We start from the raw sequence: 23315 nt of genomic DNA on the forward strand, positions 1-23315 counted from the left end.
TTGGGCTTCTGCACACAGGACCACTTTTTCATTGAAACAAAAGAATTAAAAATTGGCTATAGCACCTGCAATTTTTACCTCGCGACAAACGTTGCCGCGTCTTGCGTGTAAGAGCCATTTATATTTCTAATTCTAGATGCGAACCTATTCATTAAAAAATAAAATATTAGTTGCAATATATTAATATACGTTAAGATTTAAGAAATACGAACAAAATACTATAAACGATAATGTATTAGCCGGGTTTTATTTAGTGCAGCTGGTGTTACCGTTATTGCATTGCCACCCAAAAAGCTTCTCGTTAATTTGCTATCTCGAAAGTTTATATATTTCTGCGAATCTTGTAACTGGCATCAATTACTTTATTACTATAAGACCGGTGTAGAAAGTAATATGCGGGCGATTTGTAAATAAAAATGCAATTAATTGCTCGACTGTTAATCTATCTTCAGCAGAAAACATAAACTACTGTATTATCCGATAAGGTAATATAGTAGTGCAGAGGAGCAATGAATCAGACACGTATCTGACCAGTCAGACACGTCGGTAAGTTCATCGGTCTACGTGACCCAGCGATTCATTGATCCTCAGTTCTCACTGTACCAACAATTCTGTAGTATTTCGAAGATGTCACTAACGTCGCTGTTTGTAATTTAAAGAGCCTGATGTGCTATAGCAGCTAACCTCTCTCTTCAAACTCACTATTCGACAAGAAATTTCTTGTCGAGCAAACTTCCGTGAGATGATTCACATTTTCATAAATGAAATCACGTGAACTGCTCACTTTTCACACATTTTCATTATATTTTACGTTAGTTACACAATCGATACCTTAAACGCAAGATCCACGTTGTGTTTGGTTATGTGTACTATTCTTTCCACAAAAAGTCAAAACTCGATCTTTATAGAAGAATATATATATATATGAAATTAAATTTGCAATTTACAAGTTCATTTAATAATATATAGTTTATTTTATACCTTTCTCAATACTGCACAGAATACGCAATATTAAAATCTAATCTGTGACAGAAGATAACTAAGTGGTCCCTCCTGTGTGACTTACGAATATTGTAAATATGAATCTCCTTCCAACTACGCACGAGGAATTCAGTCACCCAGAATATTGGAACACGTTCTTCAAAAAGTGTGGCAAAAAGGCATTCGAATGGTAAATATTCTATAGTTATGTTAATGTTTTTTTTATATCTTTTGTAACTAGCTGTTCACTATTTTGTCTGACCTCAGGTATGCTGAATATCCACAATTATGCGAAATACTTGTGAAATATGTCAAAATGAAGGATGACATCCTGATCGTTGGTTGCGGTAATTCTACATTAAGCATGTCTTTGTACGACACTGGTTACAGGTACAGCTTATATATATTTTTTTGCAACGAGCAATCATAATATGTAGTTTGCTAAGTTTCTAATGTGTAGTCGATGCTTAAATTTCTATGGAAGAATAAATCAATATTGATTTTACAGAAATATCATTAATATCGATATATCACACATTGTGATCAAACAAATGCGCGATATAAATAACAGTACAAGGCCAGATCTGATATACGAATATATGGATGCCACGCAAATGACATATCCTGATGATAAATTTAGTGTGGTTCTTGACAAAGGTACACTGGACGCTCTAATGCCAGATGCCAAACAGACAACGGTATCTAAAGTTGATAAATATTTCAAGGTAAGTTAATAATTATTTCTCGAAAAATTCCCTTTCTTTAATAAACTAAAATTAGTTAAAATTTAGGAAATCACACGAGTGTTACGGAATGGAGGCAGATACATCTGCATATCATTGCTACAAGAGCACATTTTACGTAAACTCTTGTCATACTTTCCTGCTTCGGGTTTCATGTTTCGCATAGTACGATGCCATGAAGCCGAGTCGAAAGCGGGTGTGGAAGAAGGCAGTGCGCTCCCTGTCTTCGTGATCGTTGCTACAAAATTCACTAAATTATCCCAAAATGTACGTTCTAGCCAGAGATCTTTAGAATCCTTATGTCGCCATCTTAATCTTATTATTAATCGGATAAGCAAGTTTGTCGAACTTATTTTTATAATTGTAATCCGAATAGGTTCTCGAGATAGCTCTGGTCGATGGCCCACCTGAACGATTATCTACGACGGATGACATGGTATCCGCCGTATTGTCCGCGCAACAATCGGCACTGACGTGCTACGGTCTTTATAAGAGAAGCGTCGCCGATATGGGTGAAGTATCGTTGGATTTAAATCGTCCAGGTGAGGAGCATCCACGGTACACCGTCTACATTCTCGATCAACCACGTACGCGTAGGGCAAAGACATACGCGGCATTCATTGTTCCACAGGGAAAGTACGTTTGAGTTACTATTTGAATAAGAGCTTTTGCTATCAAGTTGTTATAAATTGCAAGACTATATTTTTTATTCTTTCTCATCAGAGAAACGGATTGGTTGTTTAATACAAAGGAAGGGCGACAGCAGGTCCTGAAAAGCGCGCAGCACGACAGACTCGCAATTGTCACCTTACGCAGAGAACACAAATTTGAAAGTTGGGACGCCGTGAAAACAGAGTTAGAAGATTTCGTTCGTAATTTAGCACCGGCCGGTTTCTGCGACAAGAACGATATTCCCTTTCTGTCTCTGGGTACCGATGTTGGAGTTCGAAACATTTGCTACGAAGGAAAGAGCGACATGAGTGGACCGTTTGTTATCGAAGAAGTGGAAAATGATGGCCACGAGTTCAGGCGGCTCGTGTTCCTGAATAATCCGTATGTCATTCAGAGCGAAGCCAGACTGAAAGAAGGTATTAATTTACAATGAGTTTCGGAAATTCTACGATAATGATCGCACACGATTGTGGTTGATGACACAATTATTTACAGCAAAATCTAGACGTGGTAAAACGAAGAAAGTTGCCGATCCTGGATTCCTGGCTTGTGAACATCACATACATATGAGTGCTGGAGTGAATGCGGTAATCGATACGAAAGAAAAGGACGAAATTATGATTATAGGACTCGGAGGTGGTGGTCTTTGCATGTTCTTACATCAATGTTTCCCCAAAGTATGTGTCGGATAGCATTCGTTATTATCAGGTCAAACGTTACACATCTGAATCTTTCCTAATATAAATCCTAATATAAAATTTTAATTTTTTTCCAGCTAAAAATTACTGCGGTCGAAATTGACAAGGCGATGCTAAAAGTAGCTACCGAATACTTCAATCTCGTTCTTGATGATCGAATGAAAGTGGAAATCGCGGATGGAATTCAATATATTAAAAATGTTGCGGCGTCCGAGACAAAGTACAAGGCAATACTTTTCGATATCGATAGCAAAGATACTACTGTCGGAATGAGTTGTCCGCCTAAACAATTTCTTGAAATGTCAGTGTTGAACGCAGTTGCGGCGTGCTTAACGAAAAACGGTCTTTTTATCTTGAATTTGGTCAGCAGAGATAAAAATTTGAAACAGAAAGCCAAAGATGATTTAAAATCGGTATTCCAATCGATCACTTGTCACCCCATTCAAGATGAAATAAATGAAATCGTTATGTGTTCCATCGAAAAACAGAATCCGAAAGAATGGAAAAACAGACTTAGACTCGCCGCCATCGATTTAAACAAGCAAGCAACTGCGACAAAATTATCCTCTTTCAAGGAATCATTTGACGTCTCCACACTTTTAGAAAGTTTATCTGCGGAATCCTAATCACTTTGTACAAATATCTTCGTTGTGATAAATAAAATTAGAAATATAATTTCTACAATGGTTTAACATATAAATTATAAAATTTCCTTTTTACAAATTTATTATCTGAAATTAAAATAAGAATTAATTCGACTCACCGACACGATGCGCAGCAGCAGAGTTACGAAATTTGTTGAACTGTAAAACAGAAATATATTCAAGTTACAGCAAGATCCAAAAAAATTCATGTTTCAAAAAAGAATTATTTTATTTTTTATCTGTTTCCAGATGTTTCATAAAATAATTATTAGGGTGCGGATGAAGTATTGATTCGTAAGAACAATTTTCTTTAAAATGCCAAAATCTTTAGGGGAAAAATTAATTTTAAATTGACAAAAATATTTATGATTAATAAAACTGAGCTTCGTGTCTCCTCGAAAAATGTTATCTCATTTCATCGAGATCATAACTGAACATCCGACATCCGCACCCTAATAATTATATATAAGATATTTTTTATTTTCAGTGTTTTACATATCTTTTTTCTGAAATAAAATCTTTTACGAAATTTAACAAGTAAAAGGTTAGTTTTTTTTATAGATGATTCAAGTAATCGTAAACCTTAAACGCATTGAAAAAATATGTTACACATAGAAAAATATTAAATTAATGTCATGAATATCCTGTTAAATATTTGAAATAACAAAAACTGGAAATATTTTATAGATATATTGCGCGATAATACAAAATCAGCGCCGTGCGATTATCACGGAGATAAATATGCTTAATTCCGCGAGTGTAACAATACATAAATAATAAGTCGCGCTCACCCCGCGAATTGCTTCACCGTCGTCCGACACCTTCCAGATCTCTTCCTCTCAGGTTTCTTCATTGCGCTCGTATACCACATTCACGGCAAGATTAATTATACGATCGCGCGCGCGCTAATTGCAAGATACACGACGATCGCGCGGCACTTTGCACGACACTCCCGACGTTGATTACACACGTAACCGCGCATCGCGACGGAAAGCGAAATATGAAGCGCAAAAATACAATGTCCGGCGGCATCCCGACAAACCGAGGCGACGAGAAGGTCTCTCTCGACGTGGCGAGGAATTCGAAAGACGAGCGATTAACTTGACGCGCGACCGGCGCGTCCGACGCCACCGCACGACGGCGACGCTACATTCGTTGTTCGAACTGCGAATTACGGGAAGCGCATTTCAAACGCGTTTCACGACGAATGATGCACGATGTTTCGTTCGCGTTATTTCGCGACGATTGTTCTCTCGTATCGCAACGCAAATGAACATTCTCACGGAGATTACAATTACGGTTGAACGGTCCGCGAAGCACGCGGGCGTTCGGAAACACGATCATTGCTCCCTCGACTGACTCGCGACGCATCTCGATCGAATGAATCTCGCGAACGTGAGTATGTATGTTTCGAATCGTGTCAACCGATGTGAGAATGCCGAGATTACGTGCCCGCACGAATGCGAAAGATATCAAAATACCGGATTAACTGTGACTCCGCTTGCTAACTGAACGCCGCTCGGCTCGGAGTCGATTCGTCCGTTTCCGCGATGTTCCGCGACGTTCCGCGACAATCAAGGTGGCAACTTAAATTCATTCCGATACAACGTGAATCGAATCGACGTCGAATCAAGATACAAACATATATAATCGAAATTGATATCACTCGTGGTATCAATGTATGTTTCGAAATTAAAATTAATAAAGTCATAAAAAAGATAATAATCCCGAAAATAATAATCAATAACAAAATGATATGTCGCGGCTTTTCATTATTTTGTTATTGCGATTCACGTAGTACCTCGCCGCTCTCGCTCAATTTAAACATAATTATATACAAATTGTATTTTGAGATTACGTTCGGAGACAATTTCAAAGTGCAACGTGCAGCATCCAAGGAAAAGTAATTGTCGCCCGTAATAATCAATTTATAATTTACAGTTCGGTTATAGAAAATACTTTTGAAATACTCATAAACTTACTGGTTACGTAAAAAAATATATACATTTACGTAAAAATCCAATTTAACAATATTTATATATGATGCATTTTTTGGCAACTTTATTCCTCCATTAATTAATCATATGCAATCGTGCACTCGTATTTACAGAGACACAATTTCATTACAAGCAACTGGAATTCAGGCGCATTCAACAACAGTCGATTACGATAATTGACTAAACATTCAACAGTAGGCGCAAACAATTTTACATATGTATTCTCCTTCACCACACATACTTTTTTTATATAACTTCTGCTTTTTCATACATACCTTTTTAATGTATAATACTATAATACAATAAATCATTCAAATATTCTCATGTCAATATATATTATAAATTTATATCAAAGTACAGGAACGTATCTACAGTAAATAAATATTTACAAGTTCATAAATAAAAAAAAAACGTTTAAATTATCATTCTATACATTGACATATAGGAGGCATTTGTAGTATATATGATCAAAAGATTCATATGAATGTTCAACGTAAAGTTAATTTTTTTATGTGTAGTCATTGCGCTTAATAAATTAATATTGAAAATGTAAATACAGAAAATGTTGGTCCGGTTAAATAAATATTCATTATTTAATATCGAGATTTTATTTCCGTACGACTGCTCCCATAAATAATCGTTCCTTAACTGATATTTAACGTATTTTCTCTTTTCAAAAACAGAATTTTTCAACTTTATTTAAAAATTACTATATATATATATAATATATATATATTATTAATAAATATATATTTTACCTGTCATATACATATATTTACATATAAATAAATATATTATATATAATTATACGATGAATGAGATTGAGATTTATAAATGGGAACAGTTTGTACAGAAGTTTTATATATATATGTATGTGTATGTATATATAAAACTTGATAAATTAAAACAATCCGTAGAGAATAATAGAACTACCCGTGTCGCAATATTATCATTTTACTTGCTCTACAATATATTTACATGATTTCTTATACACATTTATTTAAAAACATCATTCGTTCAAACATCCACACTCAAACATGTGGTATTAAATTTCTAATCGTTCATACGCTTATAAAAATTAAAACGTCGTGTAAGCGCCATGAATTTTCTATTTAAAGAAAATTAATATCTTATGTAAATTAATATCTTAATGTAAATGACAGACGTTTTGCAGTTATAGACTAGCATAAGATAACCACGCAAAAATAATGTAGCTCGTGTCCCGTAATCCTTCTAAAACGTTACTAATAAATAATTAGTAACATAAAAGAATTAAAAAATTTCATTCTCTTGACAATTAAAACATAGATGTGTAAATCGTTATAAATAATTCTTATCGTAAACTAAATAAATAACACGAACAGAGGAGATGTATTATTATATAATTCTACTAACTGTAAATAAACGATATGTAATGTTCTCTTACGTCGTGATTCTTAAATATAATATAATATTTAATTATAATCTATATGCTTTTTCGACGGATATAAAATAACATATTAATTCAACTAAATATTTTAAAATATTCTTGTAATAACGCGTAAACAGATATGTAGAAAAACTCGGAAATTATTTAAATCAATACAAAGTATCTACAATCCAAAGTATGCATTTCTCACGTGGAAAGAACGATTTAGCTGAAAGATCTAAAAATAATTTTGTTAGAAACTCAAAAATAATACATTGCTGTAAAACATTTTGATAGTCTAGCAATCAATTTGAATTTCCAACAAAATTATGCTCAGATTATATCAAAATTCTTAGAAATTCCAGCAAAATCGTTCTTTCCGTGTACATTAAAAGAAATTTTACATTTCGCAATTTTACCAGTTATCGGACTAAACTTTCTCATAGTGTCTCTAAACACAGATTTTAAGTAACATATACGATTGCATTTGGCTATAAATAATTTCGGATTACGATATAAAATAATATATAGTAATGTATTGTGATGTAATAATTGCAGGTCATTTTTTTTCCTCGTGTTTGCGCGATTGCCTGCTATTTATCGATGAAGCGTACTCTTTTATATTAAATTAGAAAGAATAATAAATATCACACAAACGGTATTCTGTAACCGGGTTCCACATTTTCGTTTAATTATGATCTTTACATCGTTCTATAAATATCACGTACACAAATTCATTATAATAGTGATGATTTCATTTAATTCAACGGAAACTACAATATACAATTACTAAAGGATTTTGTCGTAACGCCCATAAATGATCACCGGATTGACGATATATGCGAGTAACGATAAACTTACATCTAAAAAATATATTTCCTAAAAACTTGTGAAAAAAGTCTCTCGATCACTGTCCACGTATTCCACATACGTTTCAGAAAATAATTATTTATAGTTTTTAAATGCATGTTAAGTAATAGGACACATTTTCGGTTAAAGTTTAAGTCATTCTGAATTCACTTACTCCTCCTAGTCACTTTTCTGCTTTACAATCCTTCTCTCCTTTTCTACACCTCTTCGCCCTCAATTTGCATTTGCGTTTCGCAAATCTCAAGAGGATTTTATCACAGTACATTTCTTTATCAAATACAAAATGCTGGCACAATCGTTGTTTATCTCTGGAATATCTTTTCAACGCATGTAAAATTAGTATGTCGACAAAGAAACGTCTGCATTTTACATTTAACGCTAAACAATAACCGGCTATTATTATTTATTATTTTAATTAAATAACAGTCGTGCTATATGCTGTCATATATCGAAAATTATACGACTGCATTTAGCATTAAATTCGCGATATATATACATAAATGTAAATCTCAGGGAAAGGAAAAAGACAATTAAGACTGATGTTGATATCACTACGTAATCTAAAAATTCGTGTTTTTACAGAATAAATATTACTTAACATATTATTGTTGGAAGACGAGAACGGCAGATCAGAGAATTGCTTTCAAATCAAATAACATTTCGAGGAAGATGGAGCAAATAGAAAACATTTAAAAGCTTCATACTTTTCAAATTCTTTCCCATTCATTAAATAAAATTTGCAAAATTTTCAATAATAACAATTAAAAGTTTGAATGCAAAAAAGTCTATTATTTACAATTGTTATTTATAAAAAGAGAAAAAAAACAAGAAATAAGAGAAATCTAAAACGGTTTAATATTTTATCAAGTATATCGCTTCACTTGATGACGAAATAAATAATGAAAACTGTCAATTTTTTGGTTGTAGCTATCTTTCTTCTGACCTGTGATTTTCTTAATTATAAAATCTTTTAATTCTTATAAAAACTATTGTTAGCAGAGGACCAGTATGAAATGACTTTTTTTGTATATAGATAAACTAGACAAATCCATGTTAATTAATATTTTAATATGTTAATTAATATTTTAATGTAAAAAAATTTATTTGTTAAAAAAACTGAGTGTATCTAATTCTTGCAGGCAAATAAAGATCAATTTCTCTTTGAAACTTTACATTCATTTAAAGTTTAAAGAGCCAATCGAAAATTTATAAGGCCGAAAATAATAAATGGAAATATGTATATATGTAAATTAAGTATATGTATATAGTGCGTTTATAAAGTACCATGCCAAAACTTTATATATGAAACCGGAGAAAAAGCAACTTGATTTCTAAGACAAAAAGATTTCATTTTCTCTCATTTTTGATACCATTTCATATATTCATATGTACCATTCATATAACAATAAAAATTAGTTCTCTTTGATTACGCAACAGTAGTAAATGTTGGCTACAATATTGCTATTGTTAATGTTCTAAGATTTTGCTCGTTCGCAATATTTCACTTGCTCATTCACTCTCTTTTTCTTAATTTTTCTCTTTGGCGATGATTTATAGGTAGAAATTAAATAATCTGATTTAAAACAAAAACATAGAAATGTTCTCTAGACCGTTGTAGTTCTCTGCCGTTGCATCGATTAAGATCATTCATAATTATATGTACATCCTACGTAAGCTAATCTATCTTCGTAAGTCATTTTATTTATGTTGTCTTATTTTCCGCAACGGTGGGATCACATTTAATCTCTCCTTGGCGAAATACTTTATAAGAATTTTTTACGTATTTTGTTGCATTCGCCATTAACACGTCAAACTGATTACGTATGATACTATTATCACTAGCATGTAAAGCGCAGTTCTCTGATAACGGCCCACAAAGCTAAGCATCGTAAGGTGGAAGAAAGTTTCTCAAATTTAGGCAATCACATAAAAGATTTTTATCGATTTTTATCCATTATTTCAAAATGTTGTGTAAGTTATCTCAAATCTTCCTCTATAAGTATAATATATTCTCCAAGCTATATGCAGTCTTTAATAAGAAAGGACTAAACTTTAAGTTTGAAATAATTAACACACACCGTTTACTTTAATTCATTAGAAAGACTAGTAACTGCGAAATAAAGATCGTGTTCAGACAAAAGTATATGTATATCGTAACTATGATAAGTTTAACTCCATTCGGCCACTTTTCATTCTCTACCAAATACACATATTCCTACATTTGGTTAAATTCGCGAGACTTTTCGGCTCTATCCAGTCTCACACATTTTTCATCTTTCCTGCTCAAATCAACAACTTCAATTCATCGTGCGATAACAAGTAAAAAGCCTGTATTTTTATAGTAATTGAATTAATCGAATTGAAATGAGGAAACTAGGACAAAAGTAATCAAGCAAGGTCGAACCAAAAACGCTCTCACGAATATGCAACATTTATATGTCAATCGATTCAATGCAAAAATCGATGCTGCTCCAATTCGGCTTGTATTTACGGCGGGTCTATTTCAATCAGAAAAACTTTCTCACCATTTTCTTTAAGCCGGTGCCTCTCTTCTCTTTCTTGATCGACGTAGGCGTAGCGCTGCTGCTTCTCGACTCGTCGCTCTCTTCGATCAAGCCGTTCGCGGTGCTACCATTGGCACGATCACCGATAATTTGCGACAGCATCTTGAAATCCGTCGGGCTAGACTGAGAGGACCTGTCGTTCGACTGCTCCGAATCTTGACTCCACTCCCCCTTTTCGGAATTCGTGGAATTCGTGGAGAACTTCCTCTTGCTTCTCGTACCCAAGGCAGTTTTCATGAAGGACGGCGAGCTCAGTCTCGCGCCCTTGAGGATACTACCGGCCCTGAACGAGCCGTTCCTCGACGACTCGATCTTTCGTTCGACCGTGGCGTTCAAACACGGGCCTGATCTTTCGACGGGCCTGTTCACGATCACTAACGATGTATTAGGCTTACCAAGCTCGTTAACTTGGCGACCGAATTCAGAACTTGCTCTGGATTCCGCCTTGGCTCTATCTTCCGGGGCAGGCTGTGTTATTCGTTCTATTCTTTCTACCTGATCGTCGAACCAACCGACGACGGTATCGGGCGCGGATTCCGGCCTCTTGCCGACCGAATCCTGCAACTCTTTGGAGTTTGGAGAGTCTATGGACGACGATCTTCTCGATGGCAATGTTGTACCACCGGGGATCACGTTCAATACACTTTTGTAACGAACCACCTCTTGTCTCGCATCCGTATTGACTGCTGCTTTAATGCCGGCGGCAATTGCTTCTTTCTTGCGTTTCTTCTTTCGCTCCTTCTTCGTCTCATAGGGTCGATCGTCGATCATCAGCTCGTGATATGTGCCGCTAATGTGAGAAGCGATCTCGCTAGGTCGTCGCCTCTTCGTTTTCTTCGCCGCGGCATGAGAGCTGAAGTTCTCTGCGCTCTTTCGACGTATGGTGTCCTTCCTCGCGTCCGATTCGAGTTTTTCCTCCTCAAAATCTTCCCTGCGGCGACAGTAAGAGAGAATCAAGGTAATGATGATGATTTCCAAACAAATCAACAAGGTGTGCTGGATAATCGCAGATATTCGGCTGCGCCAGCTATCTCGATCGTAAAGAAGTGTTTCGACCGATTTAGAAAGTATCATAATTTCTTCCCTTAAAACGGCAATCTCTTCCGCTCTTTTCACATCGCGTTCCTCACTCTTTCGAGACTCCTCGCCCATAGCAGCTACCGCACGCTCCAATGAGCGCTGCATTTCTTCGACTTGCTTTTTGTAGCGACGGCTTAATTCTTCCAAGTATTGCCCGCTGAGTGACATATTTCTTTCTAAAATCTGAAAAAAAATATATATATATATTAATTGCATTAATAATATCAATAATTTAATTAATACAATTGCATGATAAATAATAAATAAATAAATAGTATACATGTCTCTACGACATTATTTTATTGCAGGGATGATATTCAACTCTACTTTCGTTTTTTTTTTTTATTTGCTTTCTTACAAATTTTTTTCCAATATTTTTAAAAATTTAATTTGACAAAATATTTTTTGAAAATCTCAATAGAGATTGTTCTTTCTTACCTTGATCCTGTTCGACAATCGAAGAAAAACAGACTCTTTCTGAGGAACAATATTTGCTGTGGGCTGAGTCGTCGGCGAAGAGCTGGACGCTCCATTCTGCATGTTAGCCGTGTCGACCTCCAAATCTTTTAAATCGGACAACAATGAATCCAACGAGAGATGATCTTGAGACGATAATCGAGCTTCTTGCTCGCCCAGATCTTTCATCTGTCTTCCGTCTTGCTCACCGTTTTCCGACTTGTTCATTTTCACTTGCGCAACAGTCTCAGCACTTTCCGTGTCAGGCACGACAGTCTCTTGACTAGTTTCTTGACTGTCGATGTTTATCGGCGGGACGCTGCTTAGAGACAATGTCGTTTCAACAGGAGTTCCTGAAACCGGCAACTCCTCGACCATCTTCAACGTCGGTGTCGGACTGGATGGCGGTGGAGCAGTCGTCAGCACTTGCGGCTGCAACGTCTCATCCGTGAATTCCTTACTGGGTTCCAAAATTGGTACGGAAGACTCCTTCTTCAAGTCCTCTTTACTAAGAGTCTTCGTAGGCTTGATCTGCGACGCCAAACTCTCCGGAAAACTGGAGGAAGTCTCTATAGTCGCGATGCTAATGTTTTCGCTTTCTTTATTGACATCTTGAATCAATGAATGCTGTCGAACCTCCTTGGAGGACGCGGCAGACTTGCAAGCGGAGAGACTCGAGTCCAGAGTACATGGGTCCACAGTAGAAGATGTTTGACCATTAAAAGTGATCTCGGCGCTATGATCGGTATTTTTAGTAGATAGAATGTCACTGGCAGCGTCCTTAGACTTATTTACGGAAATTTCGTAGCTCGTATTCATTACCACCTTGCGTTCTTTCGTTGCCAAAACGTTGCACAACGCTATGATATACTCGGGTTTGAAGAAAGATGTTAGAAAAGTCGTCTGGAAGTTCTCCGCCAAATTAAAGTGCGTCGTATCGTCGTGCTTCGTTTCAGCTTCCTCTCTTCTCCACCAAAACGATTCTATCTCCACGCCATGAAGACCGCACAGTTTTCCTTGTCTCAAAGTTCTGTTCACCAGATCGATCCTAAGCAAACCATCCAATTGTCGATTCTTGCAGCTAACCAGCTGAAAAACACTTGCGAACTTCTGATCGGTGCAGTTGCCGCAGAGGATCGTATATCTTGGTGTTGTGCAACTCGTATACGAATTGTCCAAGATGTTACCATGATCGATGCTTTGCTGGATCTGCGTGATGTTGTTTCCGGTGAGACCGCTGGACTTGACCAATATCTCCGCAGCTTTCTTCACTACATTTAGCACGGCGTCGCGCGCGCTACCGAAAAGATTGCTCGGTGAATCACCGCCCTCGCTATCCAACGATTCCTCTTCGTCACTATCCTCGTCGTCATCTTCGTCCGTGTGTTTTTCTTCTAAAGTTTCATTTTCCGTCTCGGTTTCCAGCACTTCAAACTCACTGGTGCCGTAAGCGCGAAACAATGAGACCGGACAAAAGTGTTCCGAACCATAGTGCGATTGGAGTTCGACCTTGATGAACTTGCCAAAGAAGTGAGGATGTAGAGTAAAGCTCTGAATGTCTTTCACATCCTTGGCAGTGAACTGACCGACCAGACTCCAGTCCTTGGTGGGAAAGCGATCGCTCACGTAGACAGAAAAGTCTTTCGGCGACGAGCTGAAGAGTTCGAAGTTCGCCAGCTCGATCTTTTTTGCTTGTATCGCTTCGCACAACTCGACGACAAACCAGACGCGTGACGTACAGGCGTTCAACATATATTCGTCCCGCGTAGACACCAAGACGTTCTTGGCACTATTCGCTTCGGGGTTGGCCGCCACGATCTTTGCGCCGCAGTCGGGAGAAGCGTAATTTTTATTACGAATTTTCATACCACTTACACCTCGTCCTGGACCACCCGGAGTCTGCACGGAAGCATTCGGATGAGCTGCAAAATAAAGATGAAATATAGTAAATGAGATTTTCTGAATAATAGCACCTAATTTAATAGGTTTTACATTTTATCTTCGTTATAACAAACATTATCAATCGATAGAGTTACCGATAACACTCACTTTTTTTCTTTTCGGCCTCCTCCAAACGCTTCTGTGCCCATTCGCTGAAAGATGGTATGTCCTCATGCGGTTCAGTAGGACCTGAAGTAACGAGTCCATTCAGGATCACTGCTGCAGTCTCATCTCTGCTATCGCCGACCAATCGTGCTCTGGCCGCCGTGTCGTTTAACTCAGGCGCCGTGGTGAACGTGTCATCGACCTTCGACGACAATTCCTCGGGCACCTGAGCCTGACCAGCCTCCTCCTCTTCCTCCTCGACTCTTAGCTCTAATTCGTCCGAATTAATCTTTTGCTCCGCTCTGACGATCACTACAACTTCTGGCGGTTCCTCAGCAGTGATTTTCTTCAGCAGAACCACGTCCTCTTCATTCCCGAGGATATCGGTATCATTCGGTCGTTCCGTCGTTTCGTCAATAATCGGCGGCGGTGGAATCTGCGTCGTTGGCACGGCCTCTTTCAAATGTTCGGATTGTCTGTCCTGATTGCTGCTCAATAACGACGAATTCTTGATGGAGGATCGCGAGGGAAATTCGTGTTCGAACTTTGGCTCGGCCAAATTCTGCAATCCATCCGTTGCGGTGTCCACCAGAGTCAATACCACCGCCTGACCGGTCTCAGAGATTCTGCAACAGACAAGTGTAAGTAATAAAATTAATAATTTACTTTAAGCAAATTTCAACTTGTTTTGTTAATGTTGTTATAAAATCTTTCAAAATGGATTATTTTTTATTGTTTAACAGATACTAATTAGGCAGCTGAAGCAATATCTGATTAAAATTTAATAAATCTTATATTGTCATTTCTTGAATTAGCTCCAATTTTCTTCAATTAGCTTTTTCAATTTATTTGAAAAATAACGATTCGGGAGAGATAGATGAGCATTATACAGTCTGTATATTATAATTTTGCATTATAATTTTCGTGCTATCTCTTCTTATTGCTGTACGACTTAAATAACTCTTATACGATTAAAGACATATGTTAATTTTCTTTCGTTTCTAAAATATTAAAATGTAAATGTTAATATCAGTCTATTACATAATATCCTTGTAAGAATATAATTACACAGTGACGATAAACATTATAAAATTTATCTCAAAGAAAGTCGGGGACGATGTTACAGTATTAAACTGCATTTATAATAGCGAATAACAAATGTAGCATTTCCGAATAATTAAAAAAATGAAGCAAACCACAATCGCTTTGAGATGCATAGAATTTTTATTTATACGATATATGTTAAAAATGTGACGCATGGCGATGAAAACTGAATAAACATCTAGTAATATAACTGTAGTTAACATACTGGAACAAAACTTGCATAACTCGTGAATGTAAAAACCGCAGTAACCACTTTAATATTAACAAGAGCAGTTTTTAGAATATATATAAATATATCGTACACATACATCTTCTGTATGAACATGTTTAATAAATTTTTAGTACCGAAAAGACTTAATCTTAAAATATATAAAACATGTGAGTTTCCAAAAATAAATAAAATGAGCCCTGCACTAAAAAGAAATTCACGGTGTATATTTTAACTATTGTACATGACAATTTTTTGCAAATTGTCGTATGATAACTCTTTTAGAACTAAAAAATATTTTAATTCAACTTCTAATAACTTTTTTAAATCCATAATATCACAGTTTTTCCATTCAATTAAATCTAAAATTAGGATTTACAAAAATTCTAATTTCACGACTGCAATCTAAGCCCAAAAGAATTTATCCTCGTTTGCGAAGGGAGTGAAAAAACGTATACATCAGCATCATCAAAGATGCTCGTTTTGGTTTCTCTAATACGAGAACGTTCTTGCTAACGCTTTCTCACCGATGATAGATGCATGCGGGAATGCACCATAAGACCGCCACTACAGCCAAGTAGAAGGCGGCCGCCTGAAGAAGATGTCTGTGTTGCCCGGCAGGATTAACAGTCCAATGCAGAGGACATCCGCCGCTGCAGTTCTTGGCGGTACCCTTGACCATTTTTGGCTGAGGTACATACACTTTAGCAGTCACTACTTCACCGTTGCTTCAGTCTGTTTAATCGTCGCGATTCCTTTCTTCGACTTTATCATATTTTACACTGTGGCGTGAGTATATGCGCAAATAATGTTCCTCGCGATTACTTTTACGATGGTTTTACGATAAAAACATGTCACGTGATATATCATAAACTCGCTGATTGTTCTCTATCGCTAGAGTCGAAACGAAGTGTGTCTGAGTTATATATTATAAATATCAAAATCTAAAAAATACCGATGCAATAGGCATAAAATGCACAATCGTGCAATTACTATGGCTGCGTTCGCTTACGGTTACAGCGCTTATAAGCATCATTTGTCCTTGTTTAATATTTGATAAACAACAATGATGAAATAATGTTGCGAGTGCTGTAAGCGCCAAAGCGAACGCAGCCTATATGTCAAAAGAAAGAAAAGATTTTACTTCATAATTTAAATGAATTTTCTACTGCATTTTTGAGATCCGTGATTTCAGAATAAATAAGTCAATCATTTGCGAGAAATTGTCATTCTCTCTAGTAACAGTAGTAATAGTATACGGTAGACAGAAGCGATAATACGACCGTAATCGACCGAGTATAAGTTAGATGAAAAGTAGTGGTAATTGACTGACACTGTAACTCATGTTTATATCAAGAATACTGCGTTATGCCATTTATCCCGGAGTTCAATTAAGAGTTACGCGTCGAGGTACGCGACGTTTATCATTGATATTATACCTGGTATGTATGCTTAGAATGTGCTATTAGTGCCTGCTATGCATATTCAATATTCGGAATTGGTTCAAAGGCACCGTAAACCAAACGCGTCTCTTTGCTATGCCATGTCGGAATTTGATCATTATCAGAATTGAGTGATTCCAAGTTCTTGTCCGTATTTCCTAATTTAACCTTTGGGAAATTATCTTCGCAATATAACGTCAGTTCTATCCGAAGAGTCATCTAAACTGGACGTTGAACGATTTATCGCTCACAAAGTGGAGTTTGCAAAGTAAGTTTTTCTCTCGCAGATATCGCAATAATATAAATCTTCTTCTTAGTGAAGTGTATTGGTGTCTTGACCGTATGTACCGCAATGTATTTCCGATGTCACACTTGCGAGCTGAACTTGACGTGTAAAACCGCGAGAAATGTCGACGTTGCTGTTACCAACTCGGTTAATGGTTCTCGTATAACTACATAATTAGAAAGTACTGACGTATGTAACCGCCGTGTGCCGGAAAATCTTGTATAAAGCTGCGTTAATCTAGTAATTGCAACTAAAGTGTTATAATTAAAAATAATTATATATTATTAAAAATTCATGGAATTAGTATAATTATATGAAAAAATTAATACATATTTCAATTAAGAAATTATATATAAAGCTATACAAATTAATTTAGTTTTGGTAAATATTTTCATATTTTGACATTTTAAAGGATTGATGTAAACTCGTAGATATTTTATATTGTTTGTTATTCAATTTAAAAACATGAAATCACCTCTACTAAATATCGAAATAATTCCGTTAACAACGTTATGTCGGTATCGTGTATAATTTTATTAAAACCGCAATGCTAAAAATCTTCAAATACACAAAGTATCAAATATTGATACCTTTTGGCCGAAATCTTCATAATATCAATATTATATAAAAATATCGGTCAAAATCGATGAAACATTGAAAATTCAAAATTCAAAATATTTAAGTTCGTATACTGAGCAACATAAATATCTGCAGAGTACATTAAGCTTATGCATTATGCGATGGGAAAATCAACTTCCGCTCACCGCTTCCGTTAAAAAAGATGATTATATCTTGATTACGATAATTGGCTTCGAACGGCCGGCTTATCGCGTGTGCATTTAATCGGAACGAATGGCGCATTGTAGACAGACCCTCAGATGAAGGCGATGTCACCGCGAATGGTAAAAGCTCCGTCGAGATCGTTTCACGGTCTGACGAACGTCGATCAATGAATGGGCCGGTTTGCGCGAGAACGATTGCCGCTGAGAAACCGCAATCCTGTCGACTGCTGTGCAACTTGCGAATACCAAGTCTCGAATGCAATCGAGAGAATCTGGCTAAACTAAAACGGCAATCGGTTTCGGTGGAAATAGTCAGTAGAAATCTAAACGGATCTAGAATCATGGCGATGAAGAACACAACTAATTGGCTAGCGGTGAAGATAAGGGATATAAAAAGTATATACATAAGAATAGAGATATACACAAGAAAAATCCGATAAAAATATACATCACTAACCCAGTCTCAACACATCGATCCGCTATTTCTTCTCAAAATTAAAATAATCGCTCGTTCATAGAAAAATAAGAAAATTATTTATTGATAATTTGCCGGGCCAATATTGCTACAGATGATAAAAACTGTTTAAAACAGCTAAGTTTCATGTCAATATTAATTTAACAAAAGAAATAACTATGCATTTCTCACTCTAGACACAACATACTAAACTTGTTCAGAAGTCTAACAGCATGTTACTGTCAACGACCCTAACGTAGTATTTTTCGCATCAATGCACGCGATACGTTCATAGCTGCAGGCATTCGCAAGTTTCATTCATAGACTACAATCATTTAACGTAGGTAGACGAAATGCGTTTCGACGATGCATTTCCCGTTTCTTCAATGGGCTATTAATAACGCTTTGCGATTTAGAAGTCATTCACCATTCGCATTGTTATCCAATAACTCGATTATGCGTGTGCACGTGATACGTCACTATAATGCAAAACACACAGATAGAGGCAGTGTTAAAGTGTATGAGATAAAAGCGCTTAACGAGTATAGAATTGAAAATCCGATAACATAAGCTTTATTCATTGAGTTATATTATATTCATTGAGTTATATTATATTCATTGAATCGTTAATCCATTTGATTCAATCGTGAAGAATAATAAAATATATACAGAAAATAGGAGAAACCAAAATATAGAAACGCAAACTAGCAACCGGATGAATTGTACCGTTTACTTACAAATATATAAATGTATTCCTCGACTTCTCATATGGTAGAAAAATAGATATGCTAACAGACGTGCAACGAGAATGATAAAAAAAATTGTTACCCTTAGTATTGGTATTTTATGTCATGCGTGGGAAAAGAATCGAGACAGAAGGTCTATGCGCGGCGAACTAATAAATAGCAGTCAATGATAAAAACACAATAATTAACCAGAGAAATTTATTCGTTAGAAAACGAAGGCGGTACGTATAAACCTGGATTCCCATAAACCTGTCAATCAAAAAACTAGAACGACACTTGAAGCAATCCGGGCCAGTTTTTCCTTTCCAGATGTCTCTTGCTCGTTATAAACAAGTTACCATTAAATATGTCATTATTATAAACATACCTTCAGAATTCACGCGTTACCTTCAGAATTATACCATCAATTATGTGACAGTCAATTATACGGAGCGTACGCATTAAAAGCTTCAATTGTCATCTAACTAACATAATTAACGCGAATTATAAATGCTGGAAATATAAGCGTGGAAAAATTAAATCATTAAAGTCAAAGGTCCGACTTAATAAAATAGGAAAATAGGAACCAGCAAGATATTAAAAAAGGTAAGATTATAACCTGAAGAGCAAAAGAGAAGAAAAATAGAAAATGAATTATTTATGCCATTAAGCAATTATACGCTGTAAAGGCGTCGTACGCAATTTCAATCACTTATATTTATATTAAATTATTGGATGTAACAATTTAGATTTCTACAGAAATTAAAGATAAGATTATTTATAACATTATATTACAAACAAGTTGTTAAACAAGAATATCAATTACATATTGGTCATTACAATTTTAATAAATATTACTTTATGTGAGCAACGCGATGCAATTTAATATCAACAATATTAAGTAAGCGATGCACGTTCGATCGAAAAGTCATTAGTGCCTATCTTTCTTCACGTTTCGTCGTAAAAGTCGATCGACCGCGCATTTGCATTTAAAATGAATTTCGTCTCTCCACGTAAAATCTAACATTATTTTAAAAAGAACTCAACAACATCAATATTAATTATATAATCCAATTTAGAATATATTATTTATACAGTATAGAAAATTTAAGAGAGGCAGACTTTATGTATTGTATTATATAATAAAAATATAAATTCAAGTCGCAAGGAAATGTTTTGTTGAGGTGATAATTAGATTAGATATTTCAACGGAATCTGTAAGTTTCCCAAAACATTTTCTCTCTCCGAAAACCGATGTACATCACGTTGAAAACCGACGCGAAATTTAAGTATCCTATATACATACTTGTAATCAGACAATTGGATTGTGCGTAATTGAATGCACTCAAAAAGTTTGTAAGAAGCTAGCGCGCTTTCTCAATCGGATATCGATGGCTCTTTGTGGTAGCACTAAATAATGTTCATATTAGCGCGCACATCCTCTATTGCGTGTACTTAGGCGATCGATAAATCTCGAGTGACAGCGAAATCACGAAGTGACTACGCACGAAAGTAGCTTGGAAATTCTATCGACTTAACGGCTTTCTAAGTAGCCTTTTCTCATAAGGCGCATAAAAATGTAAGAGTGCTCTTGACCATAGATCTCCTTTCTAATGTTACACCCTCGTTCTGTCGTTGCAATAAGGAGCGTATAATTGGATAAAAATCATTTGTGCCTTTCCATCCGTCATTCTCTAACGAGGCATTATGCTCTTCCGAAATTTAGCCTCTAACATTAATCATTTGCCGCGCGATGTTAAACATGTTTATGATATTAGAACAATAATTTCGTAATCAAATATCATAATTCAAAATCATAATTATTTATGTCAGAAGGCTTGTATTTTTTAAATTAATTATATCATAAATTTATATAATTAAAAGCATGTGTGTCTCACAAAATAAAAGAATGCAAAATTTAATTTACGGCAATCAAAACCTTAGTTTGTAAAAACCTCAAATTTGACTGTAGCAATTTTTTATGTATTAGTTAAACGTAACTAATAATCGACAAACCATTAATAGCTATTATTTATTAATGAAAATAGTATGATCGATGATTATAATTAGGTGGATGCGAGAGAGAAGGATGAAAATTGATCGTGACTCTGTTTCAGCACGTTCAAGAATGAGACGCTGATAAATATCTTGTTCGCTTAAAAAAATCGTTCCATGTTTACGCGCTTAGCGGACCATATAAATTGACGTTCAATGATGACAATTAATGCGATAAATTGGTAGCCGTGGGACGTACTTTTCTTTTCGCTCTGGTATACAAAGGCGCGATTTCTCTCGACCGACAGATTGTAATAAAGGAACGCACACTCGAAATCGATTGTGTATCAATCGTTTGCCGAGCTAAAATGTGTCCTGGCTTTTTCAACCGCCAGTGAAAATTGGTACGGAAATCCATAGCCCACACGCAACATAATGCGTTTGTGTTAAAGAAATCGGAGCGTACCACGCGTCTCACAGGACTTTCTGTACGGGATCGGTAAACAGAAGGAAGAGTTTATCGATGATTATCTACATTAGATTTCCTATCCTATTATTATGTCAGTACGGCGAATACTTTCCAAAGAGTATTCTGCACGTGATAACAAGATTGAATATATTCACATAATATGTATACAACTTCAGGTATGGTCACTGACGTGAAAAGTGACATAGGGATAAATTTCACAGCGGCATTTTGCTCCGCATGCTTTCAACCGCGCCTACAACAATCGCCTACGTTTATGGCACATTTATATTAAAAGAAATAATAATAATAGATACGCGACTGTAAAATCGTGCCGTTGACGCGGTTTCAGTAGGGGACGATTGCTTTCATGTAGACTAGATTTATAGATCTCGCGCGCGCAGACGTGTCGTAAACCTATCCTGATTAGCGCTAGATCTCGCTCTAGGCGGAGGAGAGGAAAAAGAAACACGGTCTCACGCGAGACCACTCGTCGCGTCGACTTTTCTCTTCCTGTTCTCTTATTCGGCCGCAACCCACGCGAAAACTCAATAATCGTCGTCGCGGAATTCTTCACGGTTTAGGCACGTTTCCAAGGCGTGTCCGGCCGTTGAATGTGGGTATCGGCTTCCACGTGCCTTTGTCACCTTCGTAAGGCCGATCGATCTGTCCTGCGCGATTAGTCGGCGCGCCACCGCGCCGCGACGAAGTCGCTGAAATGCATGTGCAACATTACATGCGAGCATGCGACGAACGCTCGGAACGGAAACGTGACTCGTTGCGAAACCGATATGTTTGCATGTAATCGCTATTCCATCTCGCGCGATGAGTTATTCAGGATTGTTAAGCGATACGCGTACGTAAACTAATTGTGAACCTTTGGAAGCGCGTTCTCCACGGGATGCATGCGATAGACACGTATATACAAATAATTAATACTGAAGTATTACGCGAGTATATCTTCATTGTGCAGTAAAGCGAAGAAATATCGTCCGACATAACAATTCTCCAGAAACGATTCTATTATACAGTAAGAGTCGTAAAAGAAAAACATCGCGCAAAGAAAATGTAATTACATGTCGTGTAATTTATCGCATGTAAGGATGCGATATCAACAGTCTGACGCTAAGCGGTTTTCCTTTCCATGATAAACGTGTCAGCACCGTGGATCATGAGCTTTGACAGTTGTAACGGATACGACTAGACATCGCGGTTAATACCTCGTCGATCGACATATCTCGAAACATCCTTCTTGACGACACGAATGGCTTCATTCGATCGTCAATAAAACTTTCAATACAGCCTTGTGGAGTTTCATTAAATGATACAAGTACTTAGCAGCAGTATTAGAAGAAAACTTGTTACACGCAAGTGCACATAAGCATATTACGAAGAATGCTTCGGAGGCGTGCACAGTTACATAGTCATTCCAATTGACATCTGTGCATCAACAAGTGGTGACTTAAGACATTTGGAATTACTTCGAATATATGACAAAAATCTCGATTTCTTTCGAATACCATTAACTAAAAAATTATTAAGTAAAAGCTTTTAAATATTATTAACTAAAAAGTTATTAAGTCTTAAAAACTTAAAAAAAAAATTTTTTTTTGTTAGATTACATTATTATTATTTCGATCCACTTTTCATTTTATGGATGTGTGTACAGTCGTGGACACATCGGTTGCGACACT

General features: G+C 36.2%; 2 protein-coding genes across 11 annotated transcripts in view; one reads left to right on the forward strand and one right to left on the reverse strand.

Annotated features, from left to right (window-relative positions):
• The first annotated feature begins 614 nt into the window (after positions 1–614).
• Positions 615–3935, forward strand: LOC105457060 (methyltransferase-like protein 13). Of its 2 annotated transcripts, XM_011701487.1 has the most exons (9): positions 615–737; positions 1001–1171; positions 1249–1371; positions 1490–1706; positions 1773–1991; positions 2101–2360; positions 2448–2812; positions 2892–3073; positions 3172–3935. In XM_011701487.1, exons 2-9 carry the CDS (start codon positions 1080–1082, stop codon positions 3718–3720), a joined length of 2007 nt encoding a protein of 668 aa, XP_011699789.1. In that variant the 5' UTR covers positions 615–737; positions 1001–1079; the 3' UTR covers positions 3721–3935. The 2 variants fall into 2 exon arrangements, with proteins under 2 accessions (XP_011699789.1, XP_011699788.1); XM_011701486.1 differs by having other exon boundaries at positions 615–1171.
• A 5602-nt stretch (positions 3936–9537) lies between these two features.
• Positions 9538–23315, reverse strand: part of LOC105457062 (SUN domain-containing ossification factor) — a 32421-nt gene continuing 18643 nt past the window's right edge. For 6 of the 9 annotated variants that reach the window (XM_011701497.1, XM_011701496.1, XM_011701495.1 and 3 more), the window contains exons 2-5: positions 15999–16365; positions 14163–14785; positions 12096–14035; positions 9538–11840 (exon numbers count right to left, since the gene is read on the reverse strand). In XM_011701497.1, the coding sequence (XP_011699799.1) occupies positions 10521–11840; positions 12096–14035; positions 14163–14785; positions 15999–16153 (4038 nt within the window). In that variant the 5' untranslated portion in view covers positions 16154–16365 and the 3' untranslated portion in view covers positions 9538–10520. Of the gene's footprint in view, positions 11841–12095; positions 14036–14162; positions 14786–15998; positions 16416–23315 lie in introns of all 9 variants that reach the window. The other 3 variants (XM_011701494.1, XM_011701492.1, XM_011701489.1) reach the window with 3 other exon arrangements.

This window comes from Wasmannia auropunctata, unplaced genomic scaffold, assembly GCF_000956235.1.
Source record: "Wasmannia auropunctata unplaced genomic scaffold, wasmannia.A_1.0 LD335400.1, whole genome shotgun sequence".
Taxonomy (NCBI): Eukaryota; Metazoa; Arthropoda; class Insecta; order Hymenoptera; family Formicidae; genus Wasmannia; species Wasmannia auropunctata.